Source organism: Pseudophryne corroboree, chromosome 3, assembly GCF_028390025.1.
Source record: "Pseudophryne corroboree isolate aPseCor3 chromosome 3, aPseCor3.hap2, whole genome shotgun sequence".
Lineage (NCBI taxonomy): Eukaryota > Metazoa > Chordata > Amphibia > Anura > Myobatrachidae > Pseudophryne > Pseudophryne corroboree.
Genome location: NC_086446.1, coordinates 403,724,738 through 403,738,294, shown reverse-complemented (window position 1 = coordinate 403,738,294; position 13,557 = coordinate 403,724,738). Strand labels below are relative to the sequence as shown.

At 39.1% G+C, this 13,557-nt stretch overlaps 2 protein-coding genes across 2 annotated transcripts in view; one reads left to right on the top strand and one right to left on the bottom strand.

Annotated features, from left to right (window-relative positions):
* TRPC4AP (transient receptor potential cation channel subfamily C member 4 associated protein) overlaps nt 1-3,421 on the top strand; it is a 175,149-nt gene extending 171,728 nt beyond the window's left edge. Inside the window, exons 18-19 of the mRNA XM_063960144.1 lie at nt 1,072-1,278; nt 1,371-3,421. Of these exons, the coding sequence (XP_063816214.1) occupies nt 1,072-1,278; nt 1,371-1,508 (345 nt within the window). The 3' untranslated portion in view covers nt 1,509-3,421. The remainder of the gene's footprint in view (nt 1-1,071; nt 1,279-1,370) is intronic.
* Nucleotides 3,422-4,044: 623 nt separating this feature from the next.
* Nucleotides 4,045-13,557, bottom strand: part of MYH7B (myosin heavy chain 7B) — a 50,681-nt gene continuing 41,168 nt past the window's right edge. Inside the window, exons 34-43 of the mRNA XM_063960142.1 lie at nt 13,174-13,298; nt 12,961-13,076; nt 12,265-12,457; nt 10,549-10,752; nt 10,294-10,419; nt 9,885-10,055; nt 9,323-9,427; nt 8,462-8,557; nt 7,834-7,971; nt 4,045-4,175 (exon numbers count right to left, since the gene is read on the bottom strand). Coding sequence (XP_063816212.1) covers nt 4,167-4,175; nt 7,834-7,971; nt 8,462-8,557; nt 9,323-9,427; nt 9,885-10,055; nt 10,294-10,419; nt 10,549-10,752; nt 12,265-12,457; nt 12,961-13,076; nt 13,174-13,298 — 1,283 coding nt within the window. The 3' untranslated portion in view covers nt 4,045-4,166. The remainder of the gene's footprint in view (nt 4,176-7,833; nt 7,972-8,461; nt 8,558-9,322; nt 9,428-9,884; nt 10,056-10,293; nt 10,420-10,548; nt 10,753-12,264; nt 12,458-12,960; nt 13,077-13,173; nt 13,299-13,557) is intronic.

The following is a 13,557-nucleotide window of genomic DNA, read 5'->3' as shown; positions in this document are numbered from 1 at the left end:
GTGGAATACAAACAAGGATATTCTTTTTTTTTTCTTTTCTTTTTTTTAGCCATTTCAGTATACCAGTTATGTATATTCTCTAGTCTAAAAGTGCTAATAAAATTGTGAGAGGTATCAGTGCAGCTTTAGTTAGCCGCGGTGCTTACCACAGGCTTGTAGATGTGCCCGAGGTTATTCAGTTGCAGCCCGCACACACCTCAGGTACAGAAATGTGGTAAGTAGGGCTTTGTGCCCTAACTGCAGTGAGCCCATTAATCCATAGCTCCAGGCACTTAACCTGGGATCTGTGGGTTAACACACATGAAAATGGGCTTATAATGGAGTAACTCCAGGTTCTAAAGCCCAGAGCTACAAACCAGCAGTAAGGACCTCTGTTATTGAATCTGCCCCATAGCGTTTGACGTTGTCAAAAGGTTCGACATGACAATAGTTGACATGAGGTTTTTGATTTTGATTTGTCCATTTTTAGAACATTTTCAAAGTTTACCGTCCACGTGCACCATAATTTGAGAATGGTAACCTATACCGAGCAGAGCTGTTCACTCGCCATGTAAGGGGATGTGGTGCACTAATTTGGCGTTAACCTGCTGGAAGGGAAGTTTTGACACCGAAAAACCATTAAAAACTCATGTCAACCTTTTCATGTGTTGATCATTTCGATGTCAACCATGTCGACCTTTTTAATGTCGTCCCTTTGATCCAGAATCAAAAAGGTGGTGTTATTCCACACCTAATTATTGGTCATGCTGAACCTAGATTGGCTTATCATATGTGGAATGTAAAATTGAGGTCAAATAACTGGTTTCAATTTGTGTTGCATCCCTTGTAAGCGAGGAATGAAGACCAGATAGAGACTGGGTTCTACCAAGTTGCATTTTGCCATGTGCACAAACTTATATGTCCGCCCCACTTGGGCCATACAAGGACTTGCAGTAGAACTGAGGTTTCAGCCAGGTCCTTATTTCCGTGATCATACATTAACTTCATAGTTAAGTCTTAACTTTCTGATGCTTATTTCTGTTATTCATTTATATAATGTTAGTGTGTGTTCTATGGGAAATGTTCCCGCAGGAGAATGTCAGCTGCTTGAACACGAGCCTTGTCGTCTTAATGCTGGCCCGGAGGAAAGGCCGGTTACCCTGCTACCTGCAGACTATCCGAGACATGGAATGCATGGAGAAATACCCAGGCTTCATACTCAACAACTTCCACAGTCTCCTACGATTCTGGCAACAGCATTACCTCAACAAGGATAAAGACAGCACTTGTTTAGAAAATGTGAGCACAACCTTTCCTGTCTAATTGAACAGATGTGTTACAGGTTTTTGGTGCAGGACAAGAAAATGATATCCTCCTTCTCTCTCTTTCAGAGTTCATGTATCAATTTCAGCTACTGGAAAGAGACTGTATCTGTACTGTTAAACCCAGATAGGACATCACCATGTGCCATAGTAAGCTACATAGATGAGGCATATATGGATGTGGACAAAGAATTTCTGGAGGACTAACCCTATTGGGTACTTTTTGTTCTGTACGGACAACTATTACAGATGGTATTTCAGTGAGCGCGGATACCCAGGGATTTATTGTGTGTATTTGTCACGGGATTTTCAGTGCACACGGAATACACCATGCCCAGCATTACCCACTGATGCCACTCTGCAGGGTATACTATATCTGTGCAATACGTTCAGGGACGTCATCATCCAATTAACACTGTTCTTTTATGTTTTGAAGGGGAGGAGAAAAGGCTTTAATGTTTAATTTCTTGCCTGGTTACGCCTCATGAAATTCATTGTTAATTTCGTAATACATCTAGAATCTGTTCTTATCATTGTGACTGTTCTAAGAAATGTTTTTGTGAGAAGAAGAAAACCATATCGTAGCCATAGTCACCTAGGAGGACTCCGATACTTCTGTGGTGACTTGTCGTCTTCCCATTTCCACTAATGTAACGAGAAGCAAGCTGTCAGAAACCAGCAATAATGATGCCAAGAATATGCAGAAACTGCGAGCAAAAATCTCATCATAATTGTAGTGTCTAACCTTTATTGCTGTTATGGTAGACTTTTGTCACACCAGTAGTCGTTAAAGGACGTTAAACCCAGGATTCAACTAAATTATTTATTTTTTTCATTGCCACTTCTAATGCAGAAAAAACCCCTTGGTAACACACTATATATACGGTTTGCAGTTCTTTTTCTATGCATTTGCATGATGAACAGTTGGCACTTTTTATCTTATCCCTTTCCTACCAGTTGCTGTTTGCTTTTTGAGATCTCATGTATACTTTAGTGTGAGGCTTGGCAAAGCAGCCAGCAATATACTCTTGCAGCTTCATGAACACCCTTTACGTTACACGTGCTTACTGGCAGAGAGTAAAACTACCAAGTCACCTGATATCTGTGCACAATTATGGTGCACTGTCTGTCAATGCTCAGAGAGGGGGGTGTTGCGACCCTCTTATTTTTGCAGCACACAATGTGTTTATTTATTTTTTTACATGTTTAATGACCAGATGGTAATTTCCCAAATAATTAAATTTGTTGAATTTCCATGCACTATGAACCTTGATTTTAACGTAGCATTTGTCTGGCTTGTAGAAGAGGTCCCATCTAAATACACACTGTTGGAGCTATATTGTCCTGCTATAGTGGTTTTTTTGTGTTTTGTCTGTTTGTTTTTGGAATCTATATTGACAACGGAATTTATGTTGGCAGATAAACTATACAGTTTTTTTTATCCCCATTGGTTATATTTGTATTTCATCTGCTGGTACCAAATGTGGTGGTACTATTAAAACTGCTGAGGTCCTTTAACCATCATGCACATGTAAGCCTGATCCATTTTTAATATCACATTTGAATGGGTAAATGTTATTGTGCTATTTTTTTAAACTGCTTTACCCTTTCTCCAATGTGTCTTTTAGTGTGAGTAAAAAAAATGCATTTTATATTGTGTTTTTTTTTTTTGTTTTTTTTTTGTAGCTTCAGATTTTGATCTTTTCTGATTGTTGATAGGAAACTAATATTAATCTATGTCGATTAGATCGGTATAATCCAAAAACACAGCCTATCAACTCTCACCTGGGTTCTCCCGATATGTCAGACATTTTGTCCCAGTTACTGTATTTGTGAATGGAAATCAATGACTTATTTGGAGTTTTAATTCTAATGGAAAAGCATTGGCTGTCTGTTACTGTGTAATACTTGACGAGCCACACAATTACCCATGAAGCATTCTATATGACCCTTCCAGGAGTCATATTAATGTTTTATAAACAGGTATTGCCTATCTGCAAAGGGTCTATACATTCACTTTTCATCCTGATGTTTGCTTTTAGACCCAATGAATATATATATAAATAAACGGTGACTTAGAAATGGTGTAAATAAAAGTTTCTTTTAACTTAAATTTATAATTGAGTTTGTAGTCAATTTTGTGAAGCGTCTCATTTATTTAAAACAGGATTAATACTTGTCATTACAGGTATATAGAAGGATTTTCTGGACAACCATATTTTATTGTTCACCTTCCAATTATATTCTGCCTGCACTAGCCAATTGTTTTGGGTTCATGCATAGAGATGATAGAATTATGTGTTCTAAATTGGCTAATGCAAACAAAACAAATGTATGTGGTTTAGATTTGATTCGAAGGAAAATTATCCTAAGGTAATTATGTATAATGCAATTAGCTTAGAATGTTGTCATAGCTTTCACATCTGCACCAATTGAATCCAAACATTATGGTTTTGTAATGTTTTCTTACCATTGTTATATGGATTCAGCCACATGGTGGCACTGTTCTATTGCAGTTAAGGAATAGTTCCTATCCGTGGTTAAAATTGAAAACCTAATTGTTTTACAGGTTATGTTTGACAAATAATTGCAATATATTACACTTTTAACTTGTATTAAGGGACTAAATGTAGAATAGTGTTTGTGACACAGAGCCTGATCTGTATATGTCAGGGTAAAAGGAATATCACTGCTTTGCTACAGTATGAGCATGTTCCCTGGAAGAAAAAGAAGATACCAAGCATTGTGCCTCAGTAGATTTTATTAGTTAACAAGGGTTAGGAGGGAGGATGCGGGCAGAGACGGGAGGGTCTGGTACAGCTGTTGCAGCTGTCTGGGAAGGGATTGTAGTGTCTGGTCTTCTCATTATTCATGCTGCCATGAGACAAAAACAGAGTTACATTAATGTACTGCTATGCACACACTATCAGCTTTTTTTTTTTTTTTAAGCCAAACTTCTTAAATGATTGAACATACATATTTATCTGTATAATTCCATACACAAAACAAAATTAACCATAGTGGGAAAGCTTGATGATTTGTTTACTACATTTAGACCTCTTACAATATAGGGATGTATTCAATTGTAGTCGGAACTGCCATCTTGTCAGAAACTGTTCCGACTTATTCAATTTGGCTGCCGTTTTTCCGACAAGTCGTCAATTCCGACTTGTCGGAAGACGCAAGGAACGATGGAAAAGCTGCGGATCCACTTGTTTTGTCGGAATCGCGACTAAATGTGACAGGTTTTAGCCCCGTTTCCGACGATGTCAATCCGACTTTAAAAGAAGTCGGAATGGCATTTTCTGGAACGGCCAAATCCGGCACTAATTGAATACTAAAATGTCGGATGCTTTTCGTCGGAAAGGATCCGACATCAATTGAATATACCCCATAGTGTAGATATAATTTCATTATTCCTTCAATTGTAATGCTGCTGTTTTGTTACACCAAAGGACCTGTACTGCATTGTCTGTGCAGAGTTTTCCAAGTATAGGAAAATATTACTTTCTAAAATGAATAAGGACAAACACTAATGTGACGTGCTGGGAGCAGGGGTTAGCAAATCATTTACTACAGTAACCGGTAATGTTTGTTGCATGTATTCCTACTCATAATGGATCCAATGGCTAAAGACACAAGAAGATGAATTGATGGTGGCACAGCAGATAACCGCGGGGTTATGATCTCTCTTGCAGTCATTTAAACAAGAGAATTCATAAGGATAATCAAGAGTAACTAGAAAAAAAAAACATGGGGAGCAGTGTATGGTGGGCATATTAAAATAAATACAAATCTGTCTCCTCCACCTCTACACCCCAGTGTTTGTGAGAGATACGTTCACTTCATGTAAGTGCTTGCCAGGAGCTAGGTGCATTTTTCTTTGTTATTACTTTGGCATCCCTCTGTCGCAGGCTGCAGAGGTGTTGTGCTCAGCACCTCCATCTGATGGTAGCTCTCTCCCACCTAGCACTTCAGCCCAGCCGGTCAAGGCAAGTGCACACCAGAGGAGTGGCACTAAAGTAAGTGGCTCCACATGTTGATCCTCTATAAGCATTAGTTGAGGAGTCATGTGTTTGCTTCTGATCATGTTAATTCTACATTAGCATGCAAAGTGTACTGCTACAGTTCCATCCGTTTAGAACTTGGTGTGGCTTCCCATTTGCCATCTCACCAGAACAGGCACAGAGGCCATTTCCAAGGCCAGCAGCTCCTTTTCTCCTCCTCAGCACTGTACTGGTGTTGAGGAGTATGGGGGGTGCTTGGTTTTCTTTGGGCTCTCTTCTTTCTGGCCTGTGTATTTTTTTTGTTGCTGCACATCCTCCTGTGTTGTGATACTATTGCAGCTGTCTCTTATCCTTCTTTTGCTGAATTTCCCTATGTCCAGGAAATTATGTTCAGGGCTCATCTTGGAGGAAGGACAGTGACAAAAAGTTTCTCCAGATGTCACTCCAAATTGTCTTGTGCAGAGTCCAGGGTAGATGTCCTGTCTACTGCATGTGAGGGGCAGAATAGATGGGCAAAGTGGTTCTTATCTGCCATCAAATTCTATGTTTCTAAGAAAGCCAGTAACCGAGCTTGCATGCAAGTGGGCCCTATAAGATGGCAGTGCCAGCCTGGTCCAGGTTGTTATGGAGCTCTTGCAGCTAACTAAGCACTTGTTGGTATTGTCACACACCAGGGTAGGCACTGAATCCCTGGGAAGTGATGCTCTCGCTGAGGTTTCCACCCAGACCTCTTTGAACTCCATTTCTTCTGCACCTGGTGACCCTTCTTAGTGTTAGGTTTAGGCATGGTCAGTGCAGTGTTTTCTGTAACTGTTCTTTTCCTTAGGGAGTCATGGACTGCTGCCAACTTTTCCAGATGATTGACACGGTAGCTGATGGCTCTTCATAACACAGCAAGAAAACTGACATATCCTCCCATGATTAAAATGAGGTGATGGAGGGCTCTGATCTGGGAATTTTCTTATGTCCCAGATCATAGTGTGTCTGATCAGTGACAGCAAGGGAATGGAGATGTCTCCATTAAAGGACCAGTTTGCTGAAGCTTTCACAGACACACATCCAGAAAACATGACTTGTTAGGGGTACTGGATGACTAGAGTTGAAAACCTTTGGGCTAGGTGTACATAACACTGTTGAGCAGTGGTCTGAGCAATTGGCTGAGGGCCAAGCTTGCAGCAGTTGGGGAAGCATATACATTAAGTCTCTGTATCTGAGGAAAGCTGTGATTGAGAAGGGAAATTTTGGGAACAGGATTTTGGTCTCTGCATGCCATTAACTCTTACTTGGTAGGCTGACACTGAGTCAGAGGGGCAAACTCATCTGAGCTAAACTATAAACAATTACGGTAGAGCAGGTTTTGTTTGTTTTATTTACTCTGGCCACAGCTGATATAAAGGAAGAAACCGTGTTTTAAGTTGTGGATATTGACCACAACTATACAAATTTTAAGTTTTCAGCAGTTAAGCTGCGTAAACACAAGTTGTGCCAGTACCTTGTGGTTAATGGAATCGCTTCTATACTCTGGGGAATTCCTGTCGGGTTGTAAACCGTTAGTTCCAAAGCCACTAGGGAAAAAAGTACTTTGCTCCCTCCTGGTGGACCTTGGTTTTTTCTTTTTGTACCTTCAGAAAGCAAGGAATCTGTACTCCGCTCACTGCCAGTGGCCTGCAGAGATCAAGTCTGGCCTGTGCGGGGATGTAGTTATCTGAACAATTGAATTTAGTGGAGTTAAAGTATCCTTACCCAAAAAAGTTGGCTTCCTGTTAACTACCATCACCTTAAAACTATTTGGAGCGAGGTGCCTTATCTGGTCTATCTCTTATCCTGATCTCCCGTGCTGATATGGCTATGCTTAGGACCAACCGACTTTTCAACCAAAAGTGATCTCTAGGTTTTAATTTGAATCAAGAACCAACAGGGCTCTTCAAGAACCAACAGGGCTCTTCATTCTCTGGACATTGTGCAGGCCAAATGACCTGTTGGTCATTTTATCCACAAGATGAACTGTTCGTTATAAACAGACCATTGCCAGGTGGATTACTTTAGCAATTTGCCAGACTTACCTAGGGCCATGACTGCTCAGTCCTTTGGCAGCATAGTATGGGGCTCTGCAGAGCAGTTGTGCCAGAAGGCCACCTGGTTTTTTTGTTTTTTTTGTGTACATCTTAGTCAATTTGAAAAAGGTTTAACAGTTTTGCATACAAAAAGGCTAGCTTTGGCACATCCTCAATGGCTGCCTTAGAAAAAATAATTTTTATATTTACTTGAAATCCTTTTCTCATTGCGTACACTTAGTGCCCTCCACTTTATTTGTCTTTTGGGGCTTTGTCAGACTAAGTAGAAGTTCCCAGGTAACCTTTGGGGTGTAAAGCATGTGTGCTTCTCACTGCACAACACGCTAAATCCAATGGGTTTTATAATATCCAACAATAAACTGAAGAAATGGTTTAACGTAAATACAACAATCCCATTATTTAAAGCAGGTGATTAGTTCTAGTTCCTCAGTGAGCAGCTTTCATTCCTACCTTGGAGGTAGCAGCTTCTCTGGTTCGGACACGCAACTTGTTGACTTGTGCCTCTGCCACATCTGCACGTTCTTCTGCATCATCTAACTCATGTTGGACTTTTCTGTACTTCACTAGGTTGGAGTTGGCCTGGGTCTCCTGTATTGTGCAAAAGGTTTGTTCACCTTTGTAATAATTGATAATGAAGCATATGAAATATCTGCATGCACACTATGGTTAGTTTAATTTATGACCTGTTAATATCAAAAGCTTTTCTACATCACAAATGTCTGACCAACTTACATTCTCATATTACTTGGTGTAGAAGTGCATGCTTGTGAACATTGACTGTCTACACAACAATCATCACTTTCAATGAGCAACTCACCCATCCCATATAACAGCTTCATGAAATGAGCACTAATTCTTAAAAGTACCATATTACTGTATAGTTCTAGCTAATGTTCATCCTGCTAAAATACTGAACGTATGACTTAGTGTAAACATACACACTGCTCATTTACATTCATATATTAGTGATTTAATTTCATATCAAAGTGACTAAGTCATCACACTACGAGTACAGGTTAGCTCTGGTCTGGTAATGGTGTAGTATTCTGCAGTATTAGTGACAGTGTTTGTTGCTTACAGCCTCTTCAGACTGGCGCTTGTAGCTCTTGACTTTCATTTGCAGTTTATCTATTAGATCCTGCATTCGTGCCAGATTCTTCCGGTCTTCTTCAGTCTGTAACAAATATAACTTGTTTATTTCATTGTTAAAATATAAATGTCTCTTTCTTGTGTTCTAGTGTTGGTTACTCTACCATGTTCTTCAAGGCTGGAGATAGTTTACACCTATCACTAAGCCCATTTCTTTTGTAACATATTGAACAGCCTTTTATTTTACATCAATTTGAGAAAGGTCTTATGGGCGAACAATAATATTTTGACCCTTTTGTTTTCAAGAGTTGGGGCCTGTGTTTTATATAACTATAACCAGGAGAGTGCATTAGAGTCATGGGAATGTCCAATGGTGGTATTATTACTAAGTAATACTAACCGATCTACATCAAATTAGTAGCAACTATTATAGTAACAAATACTGTATATCCAGTTTTAACTGAACCTAATAGTAATGCCTTGTATATCACACGGTGATGTCACTGATAATGTCTGTGACTATACGCTACATTTCTGTATAAATAGCATTCAGTACAGTTTGTGGGGCTAAAAGACCCAAAAGCTGCTATTGACCAATATGACACTTTAAAAAGTTATTTTAGCAGTAAAATGTATTATGATTTAAGTACTTAACATTTTAATTCAGTGCTTCCTTTCTTTCAGCCATGGGCCAGAGTAGTACATAATATTGTCATATTCAAACCCTCAAAGCTCTTTTTAGTGGAATAATCAAGCACAAAATTTTATTGTTTTTGTTTTTAACATTAAACCCACTCCAGCCCCAGAATCGGGGGCAGTGCTCTGTAACATTGATATGTGGCCGTATTACCTGGTAGGTGAGTTCCTTTATCCTCCTCTCGTATTTGCGAATTCCTTTTTGGGTTTCAGCGTTCTTCTTCTGCTCATTCTCCAGCTCTCCTTCCAGCTCTCTCACCTGTTGTAACAAACAAAATTAATGCTGATGGATAGATGAATGCGACACCAGAGCACGCTGTTCTTGATGGCCAGTGACCCAAATCTGAGCCTGTCTTTTACTTCCTACTTCATGTGTCTACAGAACAATTGTATGATTTAAAAGGAATCCACTCTGAAAACTTCTTGTAATGTTTGTGGTGTGTATTAAAAGACTTCCACACCACAACCAATAAGTGTTAAGGTGTTTGGATTTCAGTACGAAATACCGGCTCCTGGGATCCCGACTAGCGTTTTTTTTTAACCGCTTCCCATTGTTTGTACCCTTATCTACCCTATTACGGTTTATGGCTTAGTCCTTAGACCGTATTGTACATATTGTGTGTTTGGGCTCTGCTGTATGTGGACAAGATGCAGTAAGACGGTTACAAAGAACAAATAAGGAAGATTGTAGGCTGCCTTAGAGATGAGATTCTGACCTTTGCTTCAAGTTTTTGTATCTGTTTCTTCCCTCCTTTCAGCGCAATTTGTTCAGCTTCATCAAGACGCATTTGTAGATCTTTGATGGTTTGTTCCATGTTTTTCTTCATTCTCTCAAGATGTGCGCTAGTGTCTTGTTCTTTCTTCAGTTCCTCTGCCATCATTGCTGCCTGTGTAGGTAACATCAAGATTATATTACAATCAAAATATCCTTGGTTTAAAAGCAAATATGAAGTACTACCAATCCCATGCAACTTAATCTTTTGGACCATAAAATGTAAGTGGATACACTGTTATTGTCACTTCAACTCTTATAAAATGCTGCTCTATGTAAGAGCCTTATGTGTTATTATTCAGTACATCCTCTTCTATATAAACTAGGTATGTGTTTTTCAGAATTAAGCCTACATCAGTGATGGCTTTCTTGGCTTTCTCCTCAGCATTGCGACATTCCTGAACAGCTTCCTCCACCTCAGTTGATAACTGTGAGATGTCTGCATCCAACTTCTTCTTCTGATTAATCAGGCCAGTGTTCTGGAATGGAGAAATATGGAAAATCGTTCAACTCCTTCATAAATCTACATCAGCACATATTTGGTTTGGATGAGTTGTTAGGACACTAATGTTTCCCCGCCACATCAGCTATTCTGTTGTTCACCATACCTGTGAGTGCAGTAGGTTGACCCTCTCTGTAGCCTCCAGTAGTTCCTGCTCTGCCAACTTCCTGCCCCTCTCTGCTTGCTCCAGTGCTGCCCGCAGTTCCTCCACCTCAGCCAGCAGCAGGTTATTACGTCTCTCCAGAGCTGCTGCTTGTTCTTTCAGGTCATCATTGTGTCGGAGAGTATCATCCAACTCAATCTGCAAATCCTATAGTACAAATACATAAATAATATTGCATCATCTCCCGAGGCTGCATCCCCTTTACAGAATTTTCAAAATTATAATCATGTTATATACAACCGGAAAATCAAGCCAACATAAAATTTACACTTATGTATAGTTCTAATACTAAAATGGGGCTGATGGTTCCCAATACCTTTCTAGATTTCCTTGCAGTACCAGGCTGGCCATTGTTTCAGCTAGTGGAGGCTATTCTAGGGCAGTCATTTATCATATTTAGGTATGTCTTGAGTATACAGGTTGAGTATCCCATATCCAAATATTCCGAAATACGGACTTTTTTGAGTTAGAGTGACATACTGAAATCTTTGTTTTTTGATGGCTCAATGTACACAAACTTTGTTTAATACACAAAGTTATTAATAATATTGTATTAAATGACTTTCAGGCTGTGTGTATAAGGTATATGAAACATAAACGAATTGTGTGAATGTAGACACACTTTGTTTAATGCACAAAGTTATAAAATATATTGGCTAAAATTACTTTCAGGCTGTGTGTATAAGGTGTATATGTAACACAAATGCATTCTGTGCTTAGATTTAGGTCTCATCACCATGATATCTCATTATTGTATGCAATTATTCCAAAATACGGAAAAATCCGATATCCAAAATACCTCTGGTCCCAAGCATTTTGGATAAGGGATACTCAACCTGTATTAGATAGAAGACAAATATATAAAATTTATTTTTATGAATATCTTTGGAAGTCATTGATTATGCACCCATATATAGAAATCTAAATATATATATAATGTTAAAACATAGAATTTGATGGCATATAGGAACCACTAGGCTCATCTAGTTTTCACATGTACAAACACACACACTATGGTTAAAAATGTTTGCTGGGAACCAATTAACCTACCAGTATATTTTTGGATTGAAGGAGGAAACCTTCGAAGCATCGGGACAATATACAAACCCCAAACAGGGCTGTGATGGGAATCAAACCCATGACCTCAGTTCTTTGAGGCAGTAATGCTAACCATTACACTATCCATATCGAACCCATGAGCTCAGTGCTGTGAAGCAGTATTGCTAACCGTTACACCATCCATACTGTTCATAACGCCCACTCAAAAAGTGGGAGACCGTTTGGGAGAATTGGTAAAGGTATGGAGAACTTTACTCGTATTACTGTAATACACATTGATGGCTATTGTACGATATGAGGGATGAATATTTCACATGCAACATTAGAAACTGTGACCTTGATCTTTGATTGGGGTATGTGTTTGGATGTTTTTTTCCACAGGCTATAGTATGTCATATAGATATATAATAAAAAGATATAACAACATATGATGTAGCCACTGTACGGATTGATGCATGTGATTCCTTAAGTTATTGTGTTGATTAGTTTTACTGAAAAATGTAAAAACCAAAAACATGATGTAAGAAAAGATCACTGGAGTGCTGTAGGTGACCACACTATAGCCTGCTGCTAGACCGCTCTCATTTACAAAAGACCAACCTTGATCTGAGACTGCAGATGTCGGACCATTTTCTGGGACTCTGCAGCCTGCCGATTGGCATGATTGAGCTGGATCTCCATTTCATTCAGATCTCCTTCCATCTTCTTTTTCAGTCTAATAGCCTCATTTCTGGCTTTAGCCTCTGCATCTAGACTCGCCTGCATGGATTCCATGGCACGCTGGTGATTACGTCTAAATGGGAAAAGTATATCTCTGTAATTTTCCTGTAAACTACTAGATAGTAATGATTGCATGAAGAGGATTAAAATGTTTTTTGGTGTATTGATCATTTCTTTTCAGTTGAGAGACAGCTGGGGATAAACTATAGCCCTCTCAATGTAGGATAAAGTTACTTTCAAAAAGATTTTCATTCCCTCATGTCCTTGCTGCAGCTTCTGACTTAGTTTCACAAAACAGAAAGACTTCTGCTGTCTGCGCTAGATATAGTAATAATTGTTCGCAATGATTGCAAAAGTTTTTCTGTTTTGGATAAATACATGGCATTAATACTGCTCCCCCGCTGGTACCATGTACAATATGGGTAAAACAAAGCGCAGGCTTTCAGTTTTGTTTCAATTTTGCTTAGTGCTATCATGGCCGATTTCAATTAAAGCTATAAAATGCTTTATGAACTGGATGTAATGAGCATCACCGAAATTAATTTTGTCATAGGCAAAACGACAGCCTTACAGTACCTGAGATTTTCAATCTCTTCATCTTTTTCAGCTATTTTCCTGTCCACATCGGCCTTAATCTGGGACAGCTCTAGTTGTATCCGCAAGGTCTTGCTTTCTTCATGTTCTAGAGCTCCCTGTAAAGTAGTTTAAACTTAATTACAAAACTTGGACTCAACAAATTATATTATTCTAGCACAATTGCCCAGAGAAAAAACATTTGTGATCACTCACCTCGGCCTCCTCTAGAGCTGCCTGGATGTCGCTCTTCTCACTTTCCAGGGCCTTCTTTACCTTTTCAAGTTCATGAATCATTTTGCCGCTGGCACTTATCTGGTCTGTGAGATCAGCAATCTCCTCTAGAGTGGAGTCAGATGAAAGAGGTATAAGAAATTTCAGGATACTGAAAGCTTGTGGTTGAGACTATTATGCATAACTAACTGGTCAATGTGGCAAGTTTATTAATTCTGCTAACCATAATGCCGTATTAATATGGACAAATAATGTGTATATTCATGGGACAGGAAACCAGGCAATAGTTCCCTTAGTGAGCACCTGATCTGTTGTGGACTTATTCCCATAAAAAAAAAAAAAAACGTGATCCCTCTGTTTTGTTTT